The 27,301-nt window shown below is 38.6% G+C and overlaps 2 protein-coding genes and 3 long non-coding RNA genes across 6 annotated transcripts in view; 4 read left to right on the forward strand and 1 right to left on the reverse strand.

Annotated features, from left to right (window-relative positions):
- LOC113031347 (uncharacterized) overlaps positions 1-27,301 on the forward strand; it is a 91,802-nt gene that overhangs the window by 8,493 nt on the left and 56,008 nt on the right. The gene's annotated exons all lie outside the window — the stretch shown is intronic.
- LOC145431818 (uncharacterized) lies at positions 8,208-14,972 on the forward strand. The gene is made up of 4 exons (XR_013912121.1): positions 8,208-8,678; positions 9,637-9,668; positions 10,787-10,813; positions 13,385-14,972. It is a non-coding gene; the product is annotated as an uncharacterized LOC145431818 (long non-coding RNA).
- Positions 12,863-17,772, reverse strand: LOC145431820 (uncharacterized). Its single transcript, XR_013912123.1, has 2 exons — positions 15,106-17,772; positions 12,863-14,308 (listed from the first exon to the last, which is right to left on the reverse strand). It is a non-coding gene; the product is annotated as an uncharacterized LOC145431820 (long non-coding RNA).
- On the forward strand, positions 15,046-21,940 carry LOC145431817 (uncharacterized). 2 transcript variants are annotated; one of them, XR_013912120.1, is made up of 4 exons: positions 15,046-15,185; positions 15,305-15,412; positions 21,424-21,522; positions 21,683-21,719. XR_013912120.1 is itself a non-coding variant. In XM_080308014.1 (2 exons), exons 1-2 carry the CDS (start codon positions 17,926-17,928, stop codon positions 21,791-21,793), a joined length of 3,708 nt encoding a protein of 1,235 aa, XP_080164140.1. In that variant the 5' UTR covers positions 17,783-17,925; the 3' UTR covers positions 21,794-21,940. The 2 variants fall into 2 exon arrangements, 1 of the variants encoding a protein (XP_080164140.1); XM_080308014.1 differs by lacking the exons at positions 15,046-15,185; positions 15,305-15,412 and having other exon boundaries at positions 17,783-21,522; positions 21,683-21,940.
- On the forward strand, positions 22,946-27,197 carry LOC145431819 (uncharacterized). Its single transcript, XR_013912122.1, has 3 exons — positions 22,946-23,470; positions 23,655-23,792; positions 24,762-27,197. It is a non-coding gene; the product is annotated as an uncharacterized LOC145431819 (long non-coding RNA).

Genomic DNA, 27,301 nt, shown 5'->3' on the forward strand with positions numbered 1-27,301 from the left:
TTCATTAACATACGACGTCTACATACAAACAAAGAGTACCTTGCCTGTGTGTGTGTGTGTGTGTGTGTGTGTGTGTGTGTGTGTGTGTGTGTGTGTGTGTGTGTGTGTGTGTGTGTTGCTGATCAAAGGGTCAAACATCCTTGGTCAGGAAGAGGGTAGACTAGACCCCCCCCCCCCCCGGTGAGGAAGTCCAGCAGTTCATCTAAACAGAAAAGCACTTAGACTAGAACAGACGTAGCTACGTTAATCCTACCATAAAACAATTAAAACAAGATGCGACCTCTTCCCGTGCTCCCAGGATGTAGGTGTGCATTCTAGTGTGGAATGCACACCAAGCCTCTGTAGCCTGTTAAAGATCACACAACTTATCACTACACAATTGATTATACACCTCTAAGCATCTATGGTTAAATATTTCTAAGCATAAATGACAATCAACAATACAAATCTAACATTACCGCTAATCATTTATTTAAGCTCAGTTTTTAAAACCTTAGGATGTAACTACAGCCCAGCCCATGCAGCAGTATATGAATGACTAACCTCGTATTGTGGATGGATTATCTCAGTTGTTCTCCTGGCTGAAGTTTGGTCCGTTTACAGCATCCTGCCATGCAATTACATTTGTTCCTGACCACCGAGAACACTCACGGTAACTTTTATCAAGTGGAAAAAAAGTTAGCTTGTTTATATTATGCTAACATAGCTGTGTCGCTAGCGGTCACGTAGCACATCATTATATACCAGCTAGCCAAACTTCAGTAACCCTACAAACGTCACTGCTGTTTAGCTTTCTGTCTTCATTTATGTTGGAAGTGATAACAGAGCTGTACGTTTTAACTTGTTTCCAAAACCCCGCAGTCAGGACATGCTATATTGTATTTAGATAGAAGCTAGTGAGCTAACTCCCTGCTAACTTCTAACTCCGTTAAATGTCATAAATTCTGTTTTCATGGATGCCTGGATGTTAAACTCAATTGTTACACCTGGTAGAGCAGAACGCTGATCATTTTATTAAAGATGAAAGACTTTAGACAGTTTTTCAACTCACAGTAATGCCATAGTGATCGTTTGATATATGGACCTGCAGCGGAGTTTAGACCCAGACACGGCTAGTGACGTCAGACTGAACAACCGGATAATCCTGTGTCTCTCTGTGCTGCGTGTGTAAATAGATGCACCTGTTTTGGCGGGAAAAAGTGCACAGGCTCTCTGATTGGTGGATTCAAATTCAGCAGTGTGTGTGTGTGTGTGTGTGTGTGACAGAGAGAGAGAGAGAGAGAGAGAGAGAGAGAGAAAGAGAGAGAGAGAGAGAGAGAGAGAGAAGGCCTTTTAATGGGATGATCTCATTCTAAGATTCAAATTCAATATATTTAGACTGGTTGACTGAATTGGATCTTGTGTGTGTGTCTCTCTGTGCATGTGTGTTTCCTTATGTGTACATATTTCTGATTGTGTGGCTGTTATATATTTTTTTGCTGATTTTTTTCATTTAACAAGTATATTTGAGGGACCCTCAGCATGTTCAGCATTTCTTCAGCTGTCCATTTTGCTTTTCCAATTTTTCTGTTTAACTTATTACTATTGTGCTAAATCATACTATTTCTGCTATTTTATAAGATTTGTGCTTAATATACTATTTCTGCTTTTAATAGGATTTGTGCTTAATATAGTATTTCTGCTTTTTATAGGATTTGTGCTTAATATACTATTTCTGCTTTTTATAGGATTTGTGCTTAATATAGTATTTCTGCTAAATGTAGTATTTATGCTTAATCATACTATTTCTATATATTTCTGCCAGGCAGCCAATCCTCTGTGCGGACTCAGACACATATCACATATCAGGGCCTGCACGGCTTCCCAGCCAGCCAATCATGTCTGAGGTCTTCCGTTTCCTCTCTCGTCATATCTCAGCGACGGTTGTACAAAGAGCAATGAAAATCGCAGTCAAAGTACACCAAAGTCCGCTGATTCACCCAGTACAAGAATTATGCCTCTAGTCCACCTAGTTTTTGAGTTACACAACGTTTTGTAACTCCAAAAAACGGCGTTTTTCGCCTCTCACCGGGATCTAATTCTGACTGCTCATCACCCTGTTTTTCAAAACGGCTCCTCTCTTTCCCAGTGGCGCAGTTGGTAATGTCACGGGTCTGCAAGCCAAAGATCGTGGGTTCGATTCCACCTTGGTCAACATGTTTTTTTCCCTACAAATTAATACACTGTCACAGACCAGTATCAATCATAGTATTTCTGCTAAATCATTGTTATTATGCTATATATATATTCTTTCTGTTATCTTATACTATTTCTCCTAAATTCTTGTATTTTTGAGAAGTTATGTTTCTGGTAAGTTACAATATTTCTGCTAAGTTCTGCTATGCTATTGTATTTCTGCCAAGTATTATGTTTCCTCTAAGATATTGCAGTTCTGCTAAGTTATTCCATTTTAGCAAAGTTCCTTTGCTTCTGCAAAGTTTTTACAATTTCTGCAACTTTTCAGCTTTTTCAGCTACTTTTTGCATACAGCTTCAGCTTTAAAGCATCCACACTGCATTTTCGCAGGAAATGCAAATTTTTCTAGTTATTATTATTATTCTAGTTGCTTCCGTACACTTTTCGCCGTTAAACTACTTCCACAATTTTCAGCCGATTTTCACCGTTCAAATTTTAAACTATTCAGCTATTTTTGCTCTTTCCTGCTATGATTTTTGCTATTTTTAACTATTATACTTTTTAAAATATTCCACTTTTTTCCTTTAATTTGTCCCATTGAAATGAATGGGAAACTTCAGCAATTCTGCTAAAATTTGCTTGTTTTTGAAACTTAACTACTTCCTCATATTTTCACCTAGAACAACCATTCAAACTTTAAAATGTTCACAAATTATTGGGCTATTCAGGTATGATTCAGCTTTTTCAAATCTTTTACTGTTTTACTTTTATGCCTCTTAAAGTTTTGAGTTGCAAAATTGTGATTTTTCACAAAATACATGTGTTGTTATGGTTGCTATGCTCTTGGCTTCCAGTGTGCCACTGAAGGTTTTGCAATTTTCACTTCATGTCCGAACAACTTCCTGCTACTTGCTCAATTTTCACTCAACTTCCACAAATTATACATCAAAACGTAGGTATTTTTGCTGGCTTTCAGAAAATGTCACCATCATTGTTGTGGGATTTATAGAATTTTTGCAAATCTCCTCAGACTAACACAAGGTCAGAAAACTCTCCATATAAAGTGAATGGAGAGCTTGTTCAAAATCACCGCTGGATTTCTGTAATGAGAGGCATATTCGAATCGTCATATCTCCTTAACGAAGCAAAGTTAAGACATGAGGCTTGTCCCCGAATATCTTCAGACACCCCTGACGCTCACAATTCAAGAATTTCTTTCTCACCTATTACCGTTCTGAAATGAGTTGGACTTGTTTGAGGGTAGGAAATTCGTCCTTCGCTCAGATTTCTTCAGATTTCAAACTGTGGAAATGAACCACTTTTTTCTCTTGTCATAACTTTTTGTTGGATTTCCACAGAGACCTGAAAATTTCCATGATTGTTCACCAAAGCCTGCTGTCTCTTACGGTGAAAGAATGATATCGATACTCCAAATAGATTTCGAGTTAGAAAGCGTTGTTTGAGGGCAAGTCAAGGCAGTTTTTGCTTCGCTCTACTCAGTTATGGTGCATTACAAGTCAAATATCTTTAATAATTCATATTTTAATGATAAATTGTAAACACTGGAAGATTCCCCCATCTCTTCTGAACAAAACGGTGTAAGAATGACCGCTCTAGCCCCTACGGTTTGGAAATTATGGTCATTTGTTTGAGGGGAGTCCTCACTATGAGAAATAGGCTGCAATAATCCTGTGCCTCTCTGTGCTGCGTGTGTAAAAAGAGGCACATGTTTTGGCGGGAAAACGTACACAGGCTCTCTGATTGGTGGATTCAAATTCAGCAGCTCCCAGGCTGACCTAGAAACTTACTTCTCTCTCCCTGTGCATTTTTTTGCTGATTTTTTCATTTAACAAGTATATTTGAGGGACCCTCAGCATGTTCAGCATTTTTTCAGCTGTCCATTTTGCTTTTCCAATTTTTCTGTTTAACTTATTACTATTGTGCTAAATAATACTATTTCTGCTATTTTATAAGATTTGTGCCTAATATAGTATTTCTGCTAAATTATAATATTTCTGCTTTTTATACTATTTGTGCTAAAACATAGTATTTCTACTAAATGTAGTATTTATGCTTAATCATACTATTTCTGCTTTTTATGGGATTTGTGCCTAATATAGTATTTCTGCTTTTTATAGGATTTTTGCTCAAACATAGTATTTCTACTAAATGTAGTGTTTATGCTTAATCATCCTATTTCTGCTTTTTATAGGATTTGTGCTTAATATAGTATTTCTGCTAAATTATAGTATTTCTGCTTTTTATAGTATTTGTGCTAAAACATAGTATTTCTACTAAATGTAGTATTTATGCTTAATAATAGTATTTCTATATATTTCTGCCAGGTCCCCAGGCAGCCAATCCTCTGTGAGGACTTAGACATTCAAATTTTCAAATCAGGGCCTGCACGGTTTCCCAGCCAATCATATATGTGTCCTGAGGCATTCAAATTTGCATATTGGGGCCTTCATGGCTTCTAAGCCAGCCAATCATATCTGAGGGCTGAGGAATTCAAATCCACAAATCAGGGCCTGCACGGCTTCCCAGGCAGCCAATCATATATGTGGCCTCGGGCATTCAAATTTGCATATTGGGGGAATTCGTGGCTTCTAAGTCAACAAGTCATCCATGTCGTATATCTCTAAAAATTCACATTTTAATGATAAATTGTTAACACTGGAAGATTCCCCCATCTCTTCTGAACAAAACGGTGTAAGAATGACCGCTCTAGCCCCTACGGTTTGGAAATTATGGTCATTTGTTTGAGGGGAGTCCTCACTATGAGAAATAGGCTGCAATAATCCTGTGCCCCTCTCTGCTGCGTGTGTAAAAAGATGCACCTGTTTTGGCGGGAAAAAGTACACAGGCTCTCTGATTGGTGGATTCAAATTCAGCAGCTCCCAGGCTGACCTAGAAACTTATTTCTCTCTCCCTGTGCATTTTTTTGCTGATTTTTTCATTTAACAAGTATATTTGAGGGACCCTCAGCATGTTCAGCATTTTTTCAGCTGTCCATTTTGCTTTTCCAATTTTTCTGTTTAACTTATTACTATTGTGCTAAATCATACTGTTTCTGCTATTTCATAAGATTTGTGCTTAATATAGTATTTCTGCTTTTAATAGGATTTGTGCTTAATATAGTATTTCTGCTTTTTATAGAATTTGTGCTTAATATAGTATTTCTGCTTTTTATAGGATTTGTGCTTAATATAGTATTTCTGCTAAATTATAGTATTTCTGCTTTTTATAGTATTTGTGCTAAAACATAGTATTTCTACTAAATGTAGTATTTATGCTTAATCATAGTATTTCTATATATTTCTGCCAGGTCCCCAGGCAGCCAATCCTCTGTGAGGATTTAGACATTCAAATTTTCAAATCAGGGCCTGCACGGTTTCCCAGCCAATCATATATGTGTCCTGAGGCATTCAAATTTGCATATTGGGGCCTTCATGGCTTCTAAGCCAGCCAATCATATCTGAGGGCTGAGGAATTCAAATCCACAAATCAGGGCCTGCACAGCTTCCCAGCCAGCCAATCATATATGTGGCCTCAGGCATTCAAATTTGCATATTGGGGAATTCGTGGCTTCTAAGTCAACAAGTCATCCATGTCATATATCTCTAAAAATTCATATTTTAATGATAAATTGTCAACACTTGAAGATTCCCCCATCTCTTCTGAACAAAACGGTGTAAGAATGACCGTTCTAGCCCCTACGGTTAGGAAACTATGGTCATTTGTTTGAGGGGAGTCGTCACTATGAGAAATAGACTGCAATAATCCAGTGTCTCTCTCTGTGCTGCGTGCACCTGTTTTGCTGGGAAAAAGTACACAGCCTCTCTGATTGGTGGATTCAAATTCAGCAGCTCACAGGCTGCTTGACTGAAAACTTGCTTCTCTCTCCCTGTGTGTGTGTGTGTGTGTGTGTGTGTGTGTGTGTGTGTGTGTGTGTGTGTGTGTGTGTGTGTGTGTGTGTGTGTGTGTGTGTGTGTGACAGAGAGAGAGAGAGAGAGAGAGAGAAAGCTTCTTTAATGGGATGATCTCATTCTAAGATTCAAATTCAATATATTTAGACTGGCCGACTGAATTGGATCTTGTGTGTGTGTCTCTCTGTGCATGTGTGTTTCCTTATGTGTACATATTTGTGATTGTGTGGCTATTATATTTTTTTTTTGCTGATTTTTTTCATTTAACAAGTATATTTGACGGACCCTCAGCATGTTCAGCATTTTTTCAGCTGTCAATTTTGCTTTTCCATTTTGTCTGTTTAAGTTATTACTATTGTGCTTAATTTACTATTTCTGCTTTTTATAGGATTTCTGCTTAATATAGTATTTCTGCTAAATGTAGTATTTATGCTTAATCATACTATTTCTATACATTTCTTCTCTTCTGAACAAAACGGTGTAAGAATTAAGAATGACCGTTCAAGCCCTTACGGTTAGGAAATTATGGTCATTTGTTTGAGGGGAATCCTTACTGGATAAGGTTTATATATATATATATATATATATATATATATATATATATATATATTGTCTTTAAAACATCTTTGCAGACTGTCCTGGACTGGTTGTCTTTTTTGTTTGTTTTTTTAGGTCTGGTGAACTCTATCACCAGCTATTTGGTGTGGGTGTTCAGGAGAAGAGCCTTCTAATAATATTTATTTAACTTATAGAATTAAAGTTCTGCTAGTTTTTAGCAAATAGATATTGTATAAAATATTTAAAAATCACCTACATTTTTTATGTTTACAATGCCCATTGTGTGTAATACTGGAATTTCCTATGACCCGTGAACGCCTCATCTTTTACCTGACTGCCGGACATCCGCCTTTCTGCACACTTCGTTGAGTCCGCTCTGGGTGAGTGCTGCTCCTCTGCTTGTCCTCTTCTCTTCTAAATGTCTATACTCTGTTTGCGCGATGTAACAAGTTCTTGTTAGTGATTTATAAAGCCAGCCGAGGTATAACTCATGTTAAAGTAACACAATGGTTGCTTTTTAGTGAAAAGTTGTCATTTTTGTATGTAAAAGCAGTGTTTGATGAGCTAAAGCTAACAAACCAATGCTAACGACTAGCGTTCTTATGAGCCCAGTGTGAAATGAAGATTTGACGGTAAACCACGGTTATTGTGTTGTTTTATTAATTACATTTGGTGTGTTCGTGTTTGTCAGTCTGTTACATAAGGTGCAGTTAGTTCTCTTCACAAATCAGTTGGTTAAAACAGCCTCATTCTTTATGCTGTAAAGTTTTTAACGAACCGCCATCTTAGATTCAGTGTCAGCTGTCGGCAAGATCAAAGGAGCCATTTTACCGCCTCTGACCGAACACGGGAGAAAAAGAGTCGCGTGTGTGCAGGTCTTGTGGATTAATTAAGAGAAAGGAGGGGGGGAGAAACTGAGGATTAAACATAGGCTATGTCCCCACATACACGGGTATTTTTGAAAACTGAGACTTTACGTTTTCATTTTAAAAAACAATCCCGTCCACACATGAATGCAGAAATGAAGGAAAACTCTGCTAGGAACATACCAAAGCAGCAGGTGGCGATATATTCCTAACCGTGTAGAAATGTTGGCCAATCAGAAGTCTAGAAGCCTCGGTGGGAAATGGCAAACAAAGATGGGGCATAAAAGCAGAACAGGGCCATATGTGTGGGGGGGACAGTAACTGTGTGCGTATATGTAAGCATTTAAACACTGCAGAGAGAACAATTAACAGTAACCGTATTGTAGAAATGCATTTCACTGAAACAATAACGTGGCGCACAGTGTGACGGCAAAAAAGGCGCTGCGTTTTCTCCGTGTCCCTGTCCACACATAAATGCAAAAACGGAGTTTTCAAAAATATCCTGGCAAGCGTTTTTAGTTTTTCAGTGACTGAAAACGCCGTTTAAGTGTGGACGAAAGGTGCAAACGCATAGAAAAATCTCCATTTTCAAAAGTACGTGTGGACATAGCCCAAGAATAATAAGAACTCCTAATATGTAGACTTTAATTTTTAAGAACTGTTTAACAAAGGCTTGTTTTTGCCAACCTAAATCTGCAGCACAGTTTAAATTCTCACTTTGTGGGAAATTAATGAAATAAACAACAGCCCACCTTCACATAAATAAAATATGGCAGTATATTATTATTAGTATGGTACATAGATATTTATTTTAAAACTACAGCATATTTAATGATACTATGTGCAGTTGGTAATATTTTAGGAAGTAGAATTTGAATGCAGACCACCTCAAATATTAAAGCCTTAAAAATATGTCGTGCAGTTTTTCATGTATGAGTGTTTTGCAATCTTAAATGAGATGTAGACCAAAGAAAACAGAGGAGAGTTGTTGTTTGTATTCCAGCTGTAGTAAACAAAGAAGTTTAGTGAATCTTTTTGACAACAGAGAGTGATGCAGTATTGATGCTGATTTGAGTTTTCTGATCCTGTATTTTTGTTCTTTGTCTTTTGTTACACAGAGTGAACTAGAAGCTTGGTTTTGCCTTTGCTGGTAAGTAAACAGTGATTGTAACTGAAGCAATATGAAATTGGGATTGTGTAACATTTTTAGCAATTTACATACAATAGTTTGGCTTTTTGTGATATCTTGCCATTTGCTCATGGGCAAAAACACATTTAGGATTTATAAGCAGTAAAGCCCCCCCCCCCCCCCCCCTAGATCTCTGAGTGTCCCTAAAAATGTCCCTGAAGTTTAATAGGCCATTTATGTCTAATTTTAAAGGCTTATCAAAGCATTTCTGTAGTAATTATTGTTTTTATTACACATGTTAAGGCCATTTGAGACTCTGCAATTAAATTTTGCCCTCTTTAGACTAAAGTGAGTTCATTTTGTCTGAGGTACAGTGCTGGGAAAAGTCTTTCTTCCTTGCAGATTTATTTTGTTCATGCTTTTTTGTCACATGTTTCAAATCATCTAACAGGGATGATATGAATAAATACAAAAAAGCATTTTAAAGTGATGATTTCACGTATGAAGCAGAGAAAACCAAACCAGAGCTATCTGTTCTAATGTGAGAACATGCTGGTCTCTAATACCCAGCTGTGGAAGCCCTGATACGAAGAACTACCATCAAGCATTTATAGTATCAAGTATTATTTGTGATTGTTGCATGCTTTGAAACTGTGATGTTATCATTTGATCAAGTGTGCAGTGCGAGCAAATCCTTGCTTGTGGTATCTGATGTGTTATGTAATAGCACCAAAGTATTAGAGCTTTACGTTAATGGGGAATTTCTGTGGCTTATTGCAGATTGATAAAACGACACATCACCTTAATAAAGACAGAAATCTTTAATAAGGTGCAGAAAGAGAAGATGGGGTGTTTATAGTAAAGCTGTTGTAAACAAAGAATTTAACAGATTTTTTTTCCCACTACAGATTGTGATGCAGTATTGACTCTGATGCTGATTTTAGTTGTCTGATTCTGTATTTTTGTTCTTTTGTTACAGAGTGAAACAGAACTTTGGTTTTGCCTTTGCTGGTAAGTAAGCAGCAATTGTAACTGCAGTAATATGACATTGTCACTGTGTAACATGTTTAGCAACTTACCTAACGTAGTTTGGTTTTTGTGACATTACCATTTATTGATGGGCAAAATCAAATGGTCAGAATTTATACCTTGTAGCAGCAAAGGCCCCACACATGACCTCTGACTGTCCCTGAAGTTTAACAGGCCATTTGTGTCTGATTTTTATGTTTGAACACAAACAACTGTTTTTATACAGTTGTTTGTGTTCTCCGTTTGTTTGTGGATTTACGTAGCAGACATAACTATGAACGCATTTTAGGTGAGTTAGTGTAAGTGGTAGCTTAAACACTTAAGAGCACCACAGTTGTTGATTTATATCTTCACTCATATTCTGCTTATGTATTACATTAAAGTCAGACCACTATAGAAGTATTTTTGCCTGAGTGAACAGAAGTGGTAGGTTAAACATTTAAGCAATAATAAAAAACTCAGAGGACCAGAGTTGTGAGTAGGCAATGTTGTGTATGTTAAAGCCTGTGTGTAATTTATATACAATAAGTTTAAATCAGTTTCTTAATAATTTGCTTGATACAATGTGTTTAAAATTTTATATAAAAGGGAAATATTGAAAAATACAAAAAGATTCCTGCCAACAGGTACAATGGAAGGACTCTTTATTATAATTTTTGTAATTGCAAAAATGGTGTGCCACTGTTGTTACTATAACATGTCAGAATTTACATGTATTTTAGGATTTACATATTCAGATCAGAACTAAAACCTAATGAGGTTTTCCGTTGATTCTAACAGTTGTGGTTTTTTCACACTTTATTAAGCACTGACTTGTGATAGAAAATGATGGAGCTAAAAAGCCATAATCTGTACCAACAAATATTGGTGCCTCTTTTTTGCACTTCTGTAGTATGCATGCCTTTATTACACATGTTATCACCATGTGAGACTCTGTAACTGAAGTTTGTCCTCTTTAGACTACAGTGAGTTCATAAAGGCTTGAAGAAATTGAGGATTTTACTAGTTATTTCATGTCACAGTAAATTGGATTGTGTGCGAAGAGGTTCAACAGTGTAAGTCATTAAACAGTGATCTGATGTGTTGTTTCCTTTCTCTAGGATACTGATCTGATCGTCGCAAGTCTGGTAAGTAAAGGTTTTGTCTGCGGTACAGTGCTGAGAAAGGTCTTTCTTCCTTGCAGATTTATTTTGTTTATGCTTTTTTCACATGTTTCAAATCATCTAACAAGGATGACCTGGATAAATACAAAAAGCAGTTTTAAAGTGATGATTTCATTTTTGAACCAGAACAACCTGGTCTAATGTAAAAACATGTTGGTCTCTAATACCCAGCTGTGGATGCCCTGATAGCAACAATTACCATCAAGCATTTACAGTAACTGGTAATGACTGGTTTACATCACTGGTTGATTTTGGTCCACTATAATTTCAGAATTGTCATAATTAGATCCAAACAGGACAGGCAAAAAAAGAAAAGAAAAAAGTCTTAATTAAGGCCCAATATAGGGTTTTCAAGTCATGCCAAGTATCTTAATTTCATTAAAGTCCAGACTGATTCGTTTACACCAAGTGTTTTGTTTCATTCATTCAATTGGACTTGCTTGTGTGCTTCAGATCCTAAGTGTGATTAAACTTAAGCCCAGGACCTGATGAGTTGATGTAGGTCCTGAAGTAGTAAAGGAACTCTGGGACATCACAGTAACAGCACCATGTTTGACTTTAATGCTGGTGTTTTTCTCTCACTATAGATGATTCAGTTTAGTGCAGTTAGTCAGCACAGCTCTTGGTTATCATCGAGATATTATTAGGCAACTTGTTTTTGCATGTTCAGCTACAACATCTGGGAGGGTTTCTGTTTTCTGAGGTCTCCAGATCCTTAGTAGTCTCTTTGTAAACCTTTACAGAACTATATGTGTTTGTTTCACATTAGAGCAGCTCACGACTAGCAGTTTAGGGACAATTAAATATTCACATAGGACAGGGGTCTCAAACTCCACTCTTCAAATGCCGGTGTCCTGAAGCTTTTCCACGTGTCCCTGTTACAAAACACCTGAATAACATTTGTAGGTCATTAGTGAGAGTATAGAATTTGACTGTGTGCTGAAGTGGCATCCCCTAAGACTACTCAAATGTAAGTAATTTAAGTGTTTGGAAAAATGTACTTCTAAAAGTACTTTCATTGCATCATGTTCATTCACTCATGAGCTGCTATAACATGAATCAAATTCCTGAATTACCACCTCAGCATGCAGTCAGGTTCTGTAGAGTTTTGCTAATGACCTACTAATGTTATTCAGGTGTGTTGCAACAGGGACACATAGAAAAGTTTCTGGACACCAGGCCTTAAGGACCAGAGTTTGAGACCACTGGTGGTAGGGCATTGTGGATTTCAAAAGCTTCTTCCCTTAAATCACTGCCTAAAAACTGCTTTTTGTAATTTGTCATAATGACTTGCAAAGTATAGGTGGGATGAAAACATAAACATAAGACATTTTATAGTGGCCTGATATTTTTATCAAGGCTGTTTTTTGAAAATAATCCTGGCCTAATTTACAAAAGATGAACTGTCTGAAAGTCATGTTTGTTTGTTTGTTTGTTTAAGAAATGTGGGAATGTCCAGCAAAGATCTTACATGCAACAGCTCAGATACAGCACTCACTTCTGTTCTTTTTATCATGAAATGATCTACAAAGAAATGATCATCATACTAAATTTTGCTAATTAGGCCTTTATATCAGCTATGATAAGTTTATTATAGATTTAGTGTAGTGCTTATTGCTGTGCATCAAACATGCCCCAAATGTGACTGAAATATGTAGAAACTAGCTGTCTCCAAATTTCTCATTTTGCCAAAATTCATACAGAGTGACCTGAAACTGTGCTGTAACCTCAGTGTGTTGGTTTTGTTGGACCATTTAATATTTACAGTAAGTTACTGTAGCAGCACGTCTTAGTTTGAGTTTATAGACTTAGTTTATTGTTTTAATAGAATGTAAAAATGTCCTTATAACAGTTCCACCATCATTTGTTAAACATTGTCATTCTGTTCAGTCCAATAATTTACTGTAGAAGTCTTTAGTATTTAAAGCCCTACATGTATTGTATTTTTGAGATTATAAGGCATAATGTCAATAAACAAGCCTGTTTTTAAGGCAGATTAAGCCAAACAAACAGTCAGATAAGTCAAACTTTATTCAAGTCATTCACAAACAACTCTCAACACTGTTCAGTTGTAACACATAAAATACAGAACAATACACTCACTTTTTCAGTTCATTCCTCATCCACAAATCCATCAAACTCTTCATGGGTTGATCAGTTTGAAATCTGCTTCATAAGCATGTCTCTTAGCACGTGCCAGGTCCTTGTACACACACCATAATGTTATGTTGAAGCACCGTACGAATTACTCTGCGAGGGTCCTGACTATGGTAGCCATAATGCTCTGACAATACATCAAGCAGCGCAGCTTTGTAGCTTACGAAGTCTTACTAAAATATTTGACAGAATTTTGAGCGCTGTGTACCACAGAAATCCCGTTTGAGGTCAGTAAGCATAACCAGAATCGATACGCTAGGCACATTGTATGTTTTTGAGATAATGACAGGATTTTAGGTATGCCATATAGTCTGAAGAATATGGTAAATCCAAGCATGTTGGAAATATGACTAATTCCATGCCTTTTGTGTCTTACAGGTGACCTGCTGCAGAAGATCCTCTCTCTCTCTCTATCATTATAAGCAATTCTGTCTATCCTATCACTCTCCCAACTCTATCTAATTTGAAAGCCATTCTATCTTGTATCCCTCTATCCCTACTGCTCTATCTAATTTGAAAGCCATTCTATCTTGTATCCCTCTATCTCTACCGCTCTATCTAATTTGAAAGCCATTCTATCTTGTATCCCTCTATCCCTACTGCTCTATCTAATTTGAAAGCCATTCTATCTTGTATCCCTCTATCTCTACTGCTCTATCTAATTTGAAAGCCATTCCATCTTGTATCCCTCTATCTCTACTGCTCTATCTAATTTGAGAATCCAAGTTTTGAGAATCTTTTCAGAATCCAATTTTCAGAAATCCAAGTTACCAGAACTTGATCTATCTGTTACAGAATTCTGAGAGATCTCTGCTCTCACTGCTCTTTCTTTCCTGTCATTAAGCTCTCTCACATTCAGTCATTTTGCTTTAAATTACAAGTTGAATATACAGTAGTAGAATTACAGTACAGTAGAACTTATAGTAGAAACTACTTACACAGCCCTACATTTGTCATTTTAATTTTCCATTAGACTTTAGTTTGGACTGCTAGTTTGGCTTACTTTGATCAATTGTATAAAATATCACCTTTTTATAAGTTCATTTGTAATAAGATAATCTGGTTATTTTGTAATACATACATTCAGATAAATAATAAATCAGATCCAGTCTGTTAGTCTGTTTCATTGGCTATAACATTTGACTGCAAGTTTATAGTATTATTATTTAAGGACAAACCCATTTTGTCACTCAGTGTAAGTATTCAGTCAGTATTGTCATCGAGAAGTGCCTGAGGACCCAGACTTCCTGTTTCCTGACTGCTGCAGAACATCCAGCTGAAGAAACCCCGTTTCTAAAAGAGCTACAATAAAACGCACCAAATTGTTTCCAGAGAACTTTGAATTTCCTTTATTTTGAGTTTGGAGTACAAATCAGCTTTTTAACATCTATTCATATATTCATAAAAACATTTTATAGTATAATAGTACATTTCTCAGATTTAACAGTAACTTAAGGAGTTATAAGTTTTTCTGTGTTTCAAGGTTCAGTTTTGTTTATATTTGTGTATAACCACATATAAGCTCCAGATTGTACTTCAGCAAAATGCCAAGAAAAAGTCAAAGGTCGCAGTCCCAGAAGCTTAGATGGCAAAAGCAGAAAGAACAGGTGAATGTTTCTCAGAGCAGTGAGCAGGTAAAGGTGTGTGTTTCAGCTTTTCCCAGCACAGAAGTGCAGAGCAGTGTTCAGACAGCCACAGTGTCTTATGCAGATGTGGTAAAGAGAAGTGTTCCCTCAGTGTCTGTCCCAGAGCCTGGAGTTATGCAGGTAATCCAGACTAAACCCCAGCTAACTGTACAAACACAGCATGATGGAGAGACAGCCACAGTGTCTTATGCAGATGTGGTAAAAAGAAGTGTTCCCTCAGTGTCTGTCCCAGAGCCTGAAGTTATGCAGGTAATCCAGACTAAACCCCAGCTAACTGTACAAACACAGCATGATGGACAAGCTCCAGGACAGTCTCATGTACAGGTTACAAACAGTGAAAGTCCACGAGTGAGTAGCGTCTGTGCTTCCCGAAGCCAGGCCGCTCCTAGGTATGGAAAGTACCGGAATCAGCAATGCATGGCTAACAGTTTGGTTTTCCTGTCATTCTTACACGAGGATGAATTTATTACCAGAGCAGATCTAAACCGTGTGTTGGACAAAGGCCATGCCGTCTATTCAGATGCCAGACTGAGGTTTGTGAACAGTGTGTTTCTAGCCTGCGATGAACTTCCCTCAGTTGTTACCAGCCGCACACACGAGTATCAAGTCGACATGTCTCAGTTTGCTCATTACGGCACATTTGATGGTACAGATCACTTTCCGAGCCTTGAACAGGGATTACAGTGTTTGGCTTCAGACGTTCGCTATGCTTTGCTAGTCATGGGAGGAACAGTCATCGCTGTTAGCAGGCTGACTTCAGGTGAATATGCATATTTTGACCCTCACCCACGTAAGTCTACTGGTATGCCATTGTCGCTAAGTGTAAGTGGTGGAACTGCAGTTATGTTGAAATTCACACGTCTTAATGACATGATTGACAGGATCAAACGTTTGTACAGAATGTTTAGCATCGCACCAAGCTGTACTTATGAACTACAGCCCATCGAGTTTCACAGTGAAAACGCTGCTGACCAAAGAGATGCTAATCAAACCACCGAATACAGACAAACAGCTACAACTGTTACAGCACCAGCTTTAAATGAAGCCGTTCATGAAATAAACTCCCAAAGATCTACTGACCAGACACAGAAGGCTGTGAGAGACACTTTAACGACTGAAGTGACATCATCCAGAGTGGATTATTCAAATGAGACAGCTGCTACTGAAAACAACCATCTTCCTTCTGAGTATTTAGAAAAAGAAACATCTGCATCTTCTGTAAGAGACACTCAGGTAACATCAGATTCTGTTCCTCAGAATGATTCAAACAGTGCCTCCAGTTCAACTAAGATAACAGAGGAACTCTCAGATAAACTGCTGAAATATAGTAAACATGAAAGGCAAAAAATGAGGAGAAGATTATTGACCCAACAAAAGCTACCACAGAGAAAGGAAAATCAGAAGACGAAAGAAAGGCAGATGTACAGGTTTGATGAAAGCTTCAAGACAAAGAAAAAAAACTCAACTAAGAAGTGTAATGATCCTGATCACAGACAGAAAAAGAGCATGTACAAAAATGAACTGTATAAATTAAATGCTACCTATAAGGAGAAACAGAGAGAACATTTTAGAAAGATGTATAGAGAAAGTGCTAAAATTAGAGAGAGAAAAAGAGAATGTGTCATAAGGACATATAAAGACAATCCCCTATTCAGAGAAAAGCAGAAGGAACGTATAACAAGAACATATAGAGAGTCTCCCATATTCAGAGAAAAGCAGAAGGAACGTGTAACAAGAACATATAGAGAGTCTCCCATATTCAGAGAAAAGCAGAAGGAACGTGTAACAAGAACATATAGAGAGTCTCCCATATTCAGAGAAAAGCAGAAGGAACGTGTAACAAGAACATATAGAGAGTCTCCCATATTCAGAGAAAAGCAGAAGGAACGTGTAACAAGAACATATAGAGAGTCTCCCATATTCAGAGATAAGCAGAAAGAGCGTATAAGAAGAATATACAGAACTTGTGCTGAATTCAGAGAAAAACATAAAGCTTACATGAGGTCATATGTATATAACCTATATAAAGAAAGTGAAGAATTTAAAAAGAAAAAACTATCTTACATGACTAAGCGTTATGGAGAAGAGAGACGATTTCAGCAACAACACAAGGACAATATGAGAGAACGAATGAGAGTAAAATATTGGAATGGTTTTTCTTTCAGACAGATGCATAATATCAGATGTGCAATGAATATAAAACGGAAATATCGCCAGATGCATCGACCAGCTGAGACTTTACAGTGTCATCCAGAGAACACTTTAATGAATGAGGCCATATCTCGTTTCAGATCAAACATTAAGTCAGCACCATCTTATGTTTGTACTGTTTGTCTAAAAGCTTCTTTTCCTAATCAGGTGAAAATCTGCAAAAGACAAAATTACTCAAAACACCAGACTGTAGCTCATCAGTGTCTAACTGGTAAATATGTTCATGTGTGTGATGAAGCATGTCATGATCACTGCAGCTTTCCTGTTGAGAGAAAAAAAGAGTATATCTGTCACACATGTCACAGTTCCCTCAAAAGTGGATGCATGCCCAGGCTTGCTGCTGTTAATGGTTTAGAACTGCAGGATATTCCAGCTGAACTTTGTGATCTCAACATTCTGGAGAGACATCTGATTGCCAAATGCATACCATTTGCTAAGATTATTCCTCTTCCAAAGGGGAGACAGAGACTCATACGTGGTAATGTGGTGTGTGTACCATCTGAAGTCCAACAAACAGTTGACTCTTTACCGAGGATCAGAAGCCAATCACAGATCATGAGGGTGAAATTGAAAAGACGACTGTGCTACAAAGGCCATCAGCTGTTCCAGACTGTCACCTGGTCTAAACTCATTCAAGCTCTGCGTAAACTGAAACAAATTCATCCACAGTACACAGATATTATTATCAGAGATGATGCATTGCTTTGTGATCCAACGTTACCTGATGATGACAGCAGTGATGAAGCCAGCATGGCAAGTGATGATTATAATGAAGCAGATTTAATGGAAATTGACAACTATGAAAAAGATGCCCTTTTGTGCGAAAGTGAGTCTCAAAGTGACCAAGATATTAATATGCAATCCTGTGATGAACAACCAGAGGAACAAAATCCAGATGAACCAGAAAGTGATTTGAGCAATGGAGGTTTTGCTCTAGAAAGTTGTCTGCAGCCTGTAGACATTTCAGAAGAGATTCTCTGTTTCACTGATAACACATATTGTGTGGCTCCTGCAGAAAGAAACAATCCTGTTAGCTTCTTCAGAACTCCTCATTTGGAAGCCATGGCATTTCCTGTGCAGTTTCCTACTGGTCAGAATACACTGGATGAAAAGAGACGTCTCAAGCTCACACCAAGTGCTTACTTCAAGTCAAGGCTTTTCAACATTGATGCAAGATTTGCTAAAGACACAAATTACTTGTTTTTCTCACAGTTTGTCACTGAAATACATTTGGCTAATTCCAGCATGACAATACAGCTAAGGAAAGGTAAAACTATGACCAAAGATGGACGCAAAATCACATCAGGAATGTTACAAAGTAAGACAGAAGTAGAGAAGCTGGTAAGAAATAAAGATGCAATCAGATTTATGCAGCCACTCAGAGGAACTCCAGCTTACTGGCAGAAAACTACCAGAGATCTATTCAGCATGGTTCGCCAAATAGGAACACCTCAGTTCTTTGTCACTTTCTCTGCTGCTGAGATGAGATGGCCTGAAGTGATTCAAGCAATAAAGAGACAGCAAGGTGAAGAGGTTGATTTTGAAGCCCTGGACTGGTCAGAAAAGTGTGAAATTCTAAGATCAAATCCAGTAACCACCATGCGAATGTTTGATAAACGTGTTGAGGCTTTGTTCAGAGATTTGCTTTTTTCTCCTGCACAGCCCCTTGGTGAGATCATTGATTACTTTTACAGAGTTGAGTTCCAGCACAGAGGTAGTCCACATATACACATGTTGCTGTGGATTCGAGAAAAGGTAGAAGCAGATGTGGATGATGACCAAACTGTCTGTGACTTTGTGGACAGATACATCTCAGCTCAACTCCCTGATCCAGAAAAACAACCTGAACTGCACAAAAAAGTCACTGAGCTACAAAAGCACAGCAAAAACCACACAAAGACATGCTTTAAGAGTGTGAACTCTGGTTGTAGATTTGGGTTTCCAAAACCACCAGCCACAAGAACAATGATTGTGAGACAGGATGAGGATTCAGACACTGAAGCTGCAAAAGCCAAACTCAGACCTTTGTTGAACCTGCTGAAGGAACCTGAAGCTGCTTCCCTCACCATAGAGCAGATTCTGTCACGATGCAACTTAACAATGAATGAGTATGAACAATGCCTCCAAGACATAAACAAGAAAACAGCTCTGATTCTGAAACGTGACCCAAATGAGTGTTGGATCAACAATTACAACCCAGACCTGCTTGAAGCCTGGAACTCTAATTTAGATGTCTCATTCATTTTGAATGCCTATTCATGTATAGAATACCTCTGTAAATATATAACAAAGAAAGAATCTGGCCTCTCTGAATACCTGAAGACAGTTATTGACAACTCTGATAAGAACACCGTCAATGAATGTGATGAAATGAGAGCTGTGATGCAAGCTTACTCAAAAAAGAGAGAGATCAGCGCACAGGAGTGTGTGACTCGAGTCTGTGGCCTAAAAATGAAAAAATGTTCCCGCAGTGTTGTATTTGTACCAACAGATGATAACCCAGTAAAAATGAGTCGGCCCATGAGCTTCCTGGAAACCACAACACATGACAGTTGTAATATTTGGATGACAAGTTTGAGTGATAAATACAAATGCAGACCTGAGACCCCAGAATATGAGGAAATGTCACTGGCTGATTTTGCTGCCTTGTGCAGGTTGGTGAGTGGTCCAAATGAAGGAAAAGATGTGCTTCCTCTTCTAAACCAGCTTGGATTTGTACAAAGGCGAAAAAATGATAAACCAGCTATAATCAGATATTACCACTGTTCACAGGAAAAAGATCCTGAGCAATATTATGGTCGACTGTTGAGACTTTACCTTCCACACAGATCAGAGCAGGAACTGAAACCACAAGGGTTCCAAACCTATCAGTCCTTCTACAACTCAGGTTTTGTACGACTTCCATGTTCAGACCACAGTGAGTCTGTGAAAAGGGTTGTGAAAAGAAATAAAGACAAGTATGAGAAGAACTCTGAGGATATTGAGAGTGCACTGGAAGAGTTTGAACAAAATAGGGATGTTGTGATTGATGAATGGTGTAATCTGGCTCCTGAATCTGAAGTTGTGAGGCTGCAATGCGATGAGAATCTTCCTGAGAGACATTCTGATGATGAGAACGAACAGGAGAATGTTCCCGACTACAGTTGTCAGTCTGATGCTGTAACAAAGATCAGAGCCGTCAGAGAACAACCTGCAGTAGATCCAGCCGTGGTACGTGTAATGTATCAGAATCTGAACCAGAAGCAGGCCTGCGTGTTCTATACTATAAGAGACTGGTGTATTCAGCGAGTTTGTGGTTTGAACCCAGATCCATTTTTCTTCTATATCAACGGTGGTGCAGGAACTGGAAAGTCACATCTGATTAAGTGTATTCATTCTGAAGCATCAAAGATCCTGAGCAGACTGCCTGCTAATGCAGAAGAAGCTGACATATCAAATCCAACTGTTTTACTGACTTCATTTACCGGTACAGCAGCTTTTTCTATCAGTGGCTCTACGTTACATTCTCTACTGAAACTACCCAGGAGTCTGAAACCACCCATTCAAGGACTTGGTAACCAACTGGATGAAGTCAGATCTGAGCTGATGAATGCTGAAATTATTGTTATTGATGAAATTTCAATGGTTTCAAAACCCCTTTTTGCTTATGTGGATGCAAGACTGAAACAAATCAAAGGCACTCAGAGACCTTTTGGTGGAATGTCAGTTTTAGCTGTTGGAGATTTTTACCAGCTGCCACCAGTGCGACAGTCTAAACCTCTCTGTGTTTACGATCCAGAACAGATTGACCTATGGCAGGAGCATTTTCAGATGATCACTCTAACCGAGATCATGCGTCAGAAAGATGATGTGGCCTTTGCAGAGATGCTGAACAGGATTAGAGTCAAAGAAAAGACAGATGAGCTTTCTCAGTGCGACAGAGATTTGTTGTCACAGGCTGTGACTGCACCAGAAGAATGTCCAACTGAGGTCTTACACATTTATGCCACCAACAAGAATGTGGAATCCCACAACACAGATACCCTGAAGAAGCTTCATTCAAACATCATAATCATCAATGCAGACGATTTCCAGAAGGATAAATGTACAGGCAGAATGGAACGAAGAGACAAACCATTTACAGGTGGGCGAAATGATTTACCTGACACTCTGAATGTTGCTGAAGGAGCTCGAGTCATGCTGACCAGAAACTTGGACACACTAAACGGTTTAGTCAACGGTGCTTTTGGTATACTGGTAAAGGTGGTGAGATCTGAAAATGATGGACACATAATTAAACTGGGGCTCAGGATGGACAACCGGCAGCCTATGAGACACAACCGCAGTGCTAATGCAGCTTCTGATGATCTGGTTTACATTGAGAGAGCAGAGGAGAGTCTGAAGTTTAAAGGAGCAGTACGCAGACAGTTTCCTGTAAAGCTAGCATTCGCTTGCACAATTCACAAAACTCAGGGTCTTACAACACAGACAGCTGTAGTTTCAATGAAGAACATTTTTGAACCAGGTATGGCTTATGTTGCTCTCAGCAGGGTGACGTCTCTCAGTGGACTCTATTTGCAGGACTTGGATGAGAAAAAGATTTACGCCAATCCCGAGGTAACTGCAGCGCTCCAAACCATGAGACAAGCCAGTGTTGAAGAAATGATGCCTCTTCTTCAGGTCAGAGAAACAGCCAGCAGACTTGACACTCTTACACTGATCCATCACAATACGGAGGGTTTGCCATCTCACATCAGTGACATCAAGAGTCATCATGAAATGTGTTTAGCAGATGTTTTGTGTCTCACTGAGTCTCACCTTCAAGGCTCCTTTGTTGCAGACAGTCTTCATTTGGACGGCTACACCATGTTCAAACGCAACAGACATGTGTCCTACACAAACTTTCCTCACATGGCCAGCAGAAGTGGTGGGGGAGTTGTTGTGTATTTGAGGAATCATTTTCAGGTTCAGGTAAAACAGTATCTGCATAATGTCACTGATCTTGAGTTTTTAGTGTTGAAGGTTCAGGCTCCATTCCCTGCACTCATTGCTGTTGTGTACAGACCCCCTGACTACAGTTTGACACCATTCATGCAAAACCTGGTAAGTCTTTTAGATTCACTTGAAATAATGGACTGTCACCCAATCATTGTGTGTGGAGATTTTAATGAGAACCAGTTGCAGAGTGGAAGAAAACAGATTCTGGAGCAGTTTCAGTCGAGAGGGTATTCACAGCTGATCACTTCTGCCACTACAGACAAGAACACCCTGCTTGACCTCATTTTTATTTCTCAGCCACAGAAATGTCTGTATTCAGGTGTTCTGAGATCATATTACAGTTACCACAACCCTGTCTTTTGTGTCCTGTCCTCGAGCCAATCATGAAGTCGTCTGGTGAGTTTTGAAACAATTACAGATCATGTTTGTTACAGAGTTTACTGATTGTAGAGCATGAAAAAGATTTTTCATTGAAAAAAGGGTCTTCCCTACTCTGTCTGTCAGAAGACCCTTTCTTATTGCAATGTTATTAATCATTTCACCAAATCATTGCTGAACTTCATGCAGAGCAGAGAACATCTGCTATCATGCACCTCTGATCTGAAATGTGCTGCAACATTTATTAAACCAACATCATTTCTTTTATTCTCATGTTTTAAATGACTAAATCTTTTTACTGTGACGTATGTAGCTCAACAAACGAGATCTTCCCCTCCAAGGGCTTGAAAATATGAAATAGTAAATAAATAAATCCCACATAAATGCAGGTATTTATTATGGCTCACATGAATAAATACAGACAATTATATTTTCTTGATTATAGTAGCTTTTGTAGAATCAAAAGTTTTTGTGATGAATGAGGTTTTGCTTATCATGTTTTACAGGTAAAAAATGTCAAAAGTTATAAACTATCTTTAGGCTACCAGAGATGTCTATAATGATACATTATGTAGAGAAAAACATTAGTACAGCTTACAGAATATGTATAAAAACTGATTTAGAAGTAAATGGATAGTTTTCTGAAAGTTCCCGACTACAGTTTAACACCACCCACCCAGATCAGCCCCCAAGTGTCTATGCAATGCTGGTATGGTGTGTGAGTTTGACTTGGCCTTTATCCGGGTGGGTTTGGGTTTGGGTGGATAAAGGCCAAGTCAGAATTCTCTGAGCAGCTGGAAAAAGCTGCTAATAAACAAAGACATCAAAAAGTGTGGGCTTTAGGTGTAGCCCCCGCTTTCTGATGCACTAATTAGACTTAGTAACCGACACCCCATACCAGCATTACATAGACACTTGGGGGCTGAGCTGGGTGGGTGGTGTTATAAGCACGTGTTTTGTTAGATATATTTTTTCAGACACCATCTTCATGAACTGCTGAGCCAAACCTGATCCATCAGTGCTGGACTGCACAGATAACTACATGCCACAAGGAGACTGCTGTGTTATGAATTGCCATACCAGTGTGTCTTCAATGGAGAAGATGACACACCCATCACCTGACCTCCTGCCTGATCTGGAGACCATCATCATGCTACCACACTACACACCTCTGAGACCATCAATGATGACTCATACTGAGGAAACTGTATTTCCTGTCAGAGATGCTCAGTGATCCTCAGAGCAGAGAGAGGTATCATTCTTTATCTTTGATAAAAAAAAATGTCAGTGTTTTTAATTCAATTAATTAATTAAAATCCTGTTTATTGCATAAATAATTCCACACTCAAATGATTATACTTGTTGACACTTTTTGAGTTTTAATTCACATTATGGATTACAAATCTATGCTTTTTCTACTCTGTCTCTCTGTGCAGGTATTGCTTGTCTTCTGAGTTCTTCCGTGTCCCAACTGAGGCCTTCAAACCTCATTGCAGAGCTCATGTCTTTCCTCACCATCATGTGAGTGTGAGATTGCTCTGGATTCTGGTTATGTGGCCTGCAGCACCTATAAGGTATTTCAATATTGTTCATTGTATAACTTATTTGTAGTTTTTAGGGTTTCTACAGACAAAAAAAATGTTCCTTTTTCTGTATTTTTTAGAACAAGCTCGTCCAGTGTGCCTGCATTCCAGCTTCTTAGACTCTACGCAAGTGGACAGAGTATCAGTGTTTGGCCACTCTTACAGACACTGACTTCTGTCAATTCACTTCTACTGATCGGGCACCTCACTCCAGGAAGACAGAGGGCTGCAAGCCTGTCATCATTTCCAGTGTGGCTTTGTATTCTTGGGGTAGCATCAGATTTTTCCCACAAATATTCAAAGGTAACACTTGTTTTAAGCTTAGTTATTAAATCAAAAGTCTTCCCTTGTGTCATGTCTGTGAAGGTTCTCATGATGTCCTTTGATGTAGTCTCTCTCTTCACTTGCATACCCACTACAGAGGCAGTGGAGACAGTCAGAAAACGACTGCAAGAAGACAGCTCCTTGGAAGACAGGACCAACTTCACACCCGATCAGATGTGCACACTGTTAGACCTCTGCCTCACCACTACGTATTTCAAATACAACGAGGGTTTCTACAGACAAAAACATGGCTGTGCCATGGGTTCCCCTGTGTCACCTGTTGTAGCCAACCTTTACATGGAGGAAGTGGAAAGGAAGGCTCTTGGCTCTTTCAAAGGAAGAGTACCCAGCCACTGGTACAGATATGTAGATGACACCTGGGTCAAAATCAAAAGGCAAAAAGTGGAATCCTTCACTGCGCACATCAACGCTGTGGATAAAAACATCAAGTTCACCAGGGAAGACACAAAGGACGACTGTTTGCTTTTCCTGGACTGCGCTGTGCACATTGAAGAGAACGGCAAACTCAACATCGAAGTTTACCGGAAGCCCACACACACGGACCAGTACCTCCTCTTTGACTCCCATCACCCTCTGGAACACAAACTTGGAGTAATTAGGACACACATTTTTTAGAATAAGCTCGTCCAGTGTGCCTGCATTCCAGCTTCACAGAAAAGAACATCAGACACCAGCGAGGGAGGATAAGAAAGACAGACACAACAACATTGTCATCCCCTATGTAGCCGGTGTATCAGAAAAACTCAGGAGAGTTTTCTCCAAAAACGACATCCCAGTGTACTTCAGACCCAGTAACACACTCAGACAGAAACTGGTTCACCCGAAAGACAAAACTCCTAAACACAAACTTAACAATGTGGTGTACGCTGTACAGTGCAGCGAGGAATGCCCAGACTTCTACATCGGAGAGACCAAACAGCCACTTCACAAGCACATGGCACAACATAGAAGAGCCACCTCCACGGGACAAGACTCAGCAGTTCATCTGCATCTAAAGGACAAAGGTCAGTCTTTGAGGATGCCAATGTTCACATTTTGGACAGATGGAGGAGTGAAAGAAGCCATTTACGTCCACTGTGAGCGACCATCTTTAAACAGAGGCGGTGGTTTACGACACCAACTGTCTGCCATCTATAATCCAGTTTTGAGTTCCCTCCCCAGACACCGTAACGTCCACTCACATCCTGGGAGTGGGCGTGGGTGATTTCCTGACCTCGGGAAATCACATGATAGGGTGGGGCCAGGTTTCACAATGAGCTCACCCGAAACCCTGGCTGATTGGGACCCACACCCACTTTCACACCTTGGCTCATGTGATTAGGTAGAGGATCATCAGGGGGTTCTTTGTCCCTCTTTGGGGGGAAACTCCCACTGGGTTTAAATCTGGGACTCTCCACCATTGACCCTTAGAACTGAAGAAGCTTCTCGGATGAGAGGTGAAACGTCTTCAAGGAACTCAAAGAAGTCCAGACGCTTTTCTTTCCAAGCTCCTTAGACTTCACTTGTGTTAATTACATTTTATTTGTTGTTGTTTTCTTTTAGATTTATATGCAGTGATTGGATGTGGTGGAGCTTTGTTAACCGTGTGGAAAACATCTGTTTGTGATGATATTTACAATGAGGCTTTAAGGTGACAGTTTCCATGTAATTTCAATCCTCTTACTAAGCAAAAACATGTTTGCAATTAACATATTTTTTCAGTTTTGTCTTTTGGATTTATGGTTAACATTCCTCTGTGACAGCAAATACTAAACTGGTCCAAGTAACCAGCATATCATTGGTCAAAGGCAAAAAGGACCACATGTCACACTAGCAATGAATTTTTGACTGTGTTTGTGTTAGTATAGAGTAGGTCTAACAGTGGTTTTCCACATCTGCTCTAATATATATAGATAATGGGTCAGACATATAAAGTCATTTTGAAAAGTTCATAAAGGTCATTTATATGTGTTCCTCTTTATCATTTTATATCAGGTCACACAGCTGACTTGAGTTTTGATCAGAGTAGAACCATAACATTCATGCTAATGGTTCTACTGTTTACAGTTACTTTATGATGGATTTCACCCTGGTCACAGCACTATGTGAAAAGCTGTTAGAGGTAAAGTTAAGCCAATTAATACATCATCATAAGTCACTCTCTAACGCAGGGCAGTGATTATTATTCACTGTAATTTATTCCACAACAATGTTCTTTATTTGATTCTTTAAATATGCACATCGATTGTTTAGCTCTGTGACTCTCCACACCTGAAATATATCACAATGTGGACTTCATTTCGACAGTATTTTGTAGATTGGTACCATATTTATCATCGAATCATCTTGTGCACTTATTAACTAAATGTTGTTTGTTTGTTTTTTTTGTTTGTTTGTTTGGGGTTTTTTTGTTGCCATTTTTACCTTTCACCAACTGTGTAAATTCTGCAATTTTACCTTGGTTTTGTTTCACATCAGTTTATCTGCTGGCTGGTATTCCTGTCTTCCTTCTCTCACCCCAACCGGTCGCAGCAGATGGCCGCCCCTCCCTGAGCCTGGTTCTGCTGGAGGTTTCTTCCTGTTAAAAGGGAGTTTTTCCTTCCCACTGTCGCCAAAGTGCTTGCTCATAGGGGGTCATATGTCATATGATTGTTGGGTTTTTCTCTGTATCTATGAAGCGCCTTAAGGCGACTTTTGTTGTGATTTGTTGCTATATAAATTGAATTGAATTGGTTTTCTTTCTTTTCTAATGTTTCTGGTCATTTTTCACAGTTAAACAAGTAACTTTGAGGTTACGTCATCGTTTTCAGCTGTTATCTGTATACATTTTTTTCCTAATAATTACATTTCTGCAAAATTATAGCAGTTCTGGTAAGTTGTAATATTTCTGCCAAGTTATTAATTTTTTAATAAATTATTACATTTCTGCTAAGTTGTAGCTTCTGGTAAACTACAACATTTCTGCTGAATTGTTATGTTTCTTCTAAGTTATTGCATTTCTGCTAAGTTATTACATTTTTGCTAACTTGATGTTCTTCTGCAAAGTTATTAAAATTTCAACAACTTTTTAAACACTGACTTTGATTTCTTCAGCTTCTTCAGCTATTTTCAACTATTTTCAGCAGACAGCTTCAGCTTTACAGTTTCCTCTAAGTGATTGCAGTTCTGCTAAGTTA

Source organism: Astatotilapia calliptera, chromosome 11, assembly GCF_964374335.1.
Source record: "Astatotilapia calliptera chromosome 11, fAstCal68.1, whole genome shotgun sequence".
NCBI classification, from domain to species: Eukaryota; Metazoa; Chordata; class Actinopteri; order Cichliformes; family Cichlidae; genus Astatotilapia; species Astatotilapia calliptera.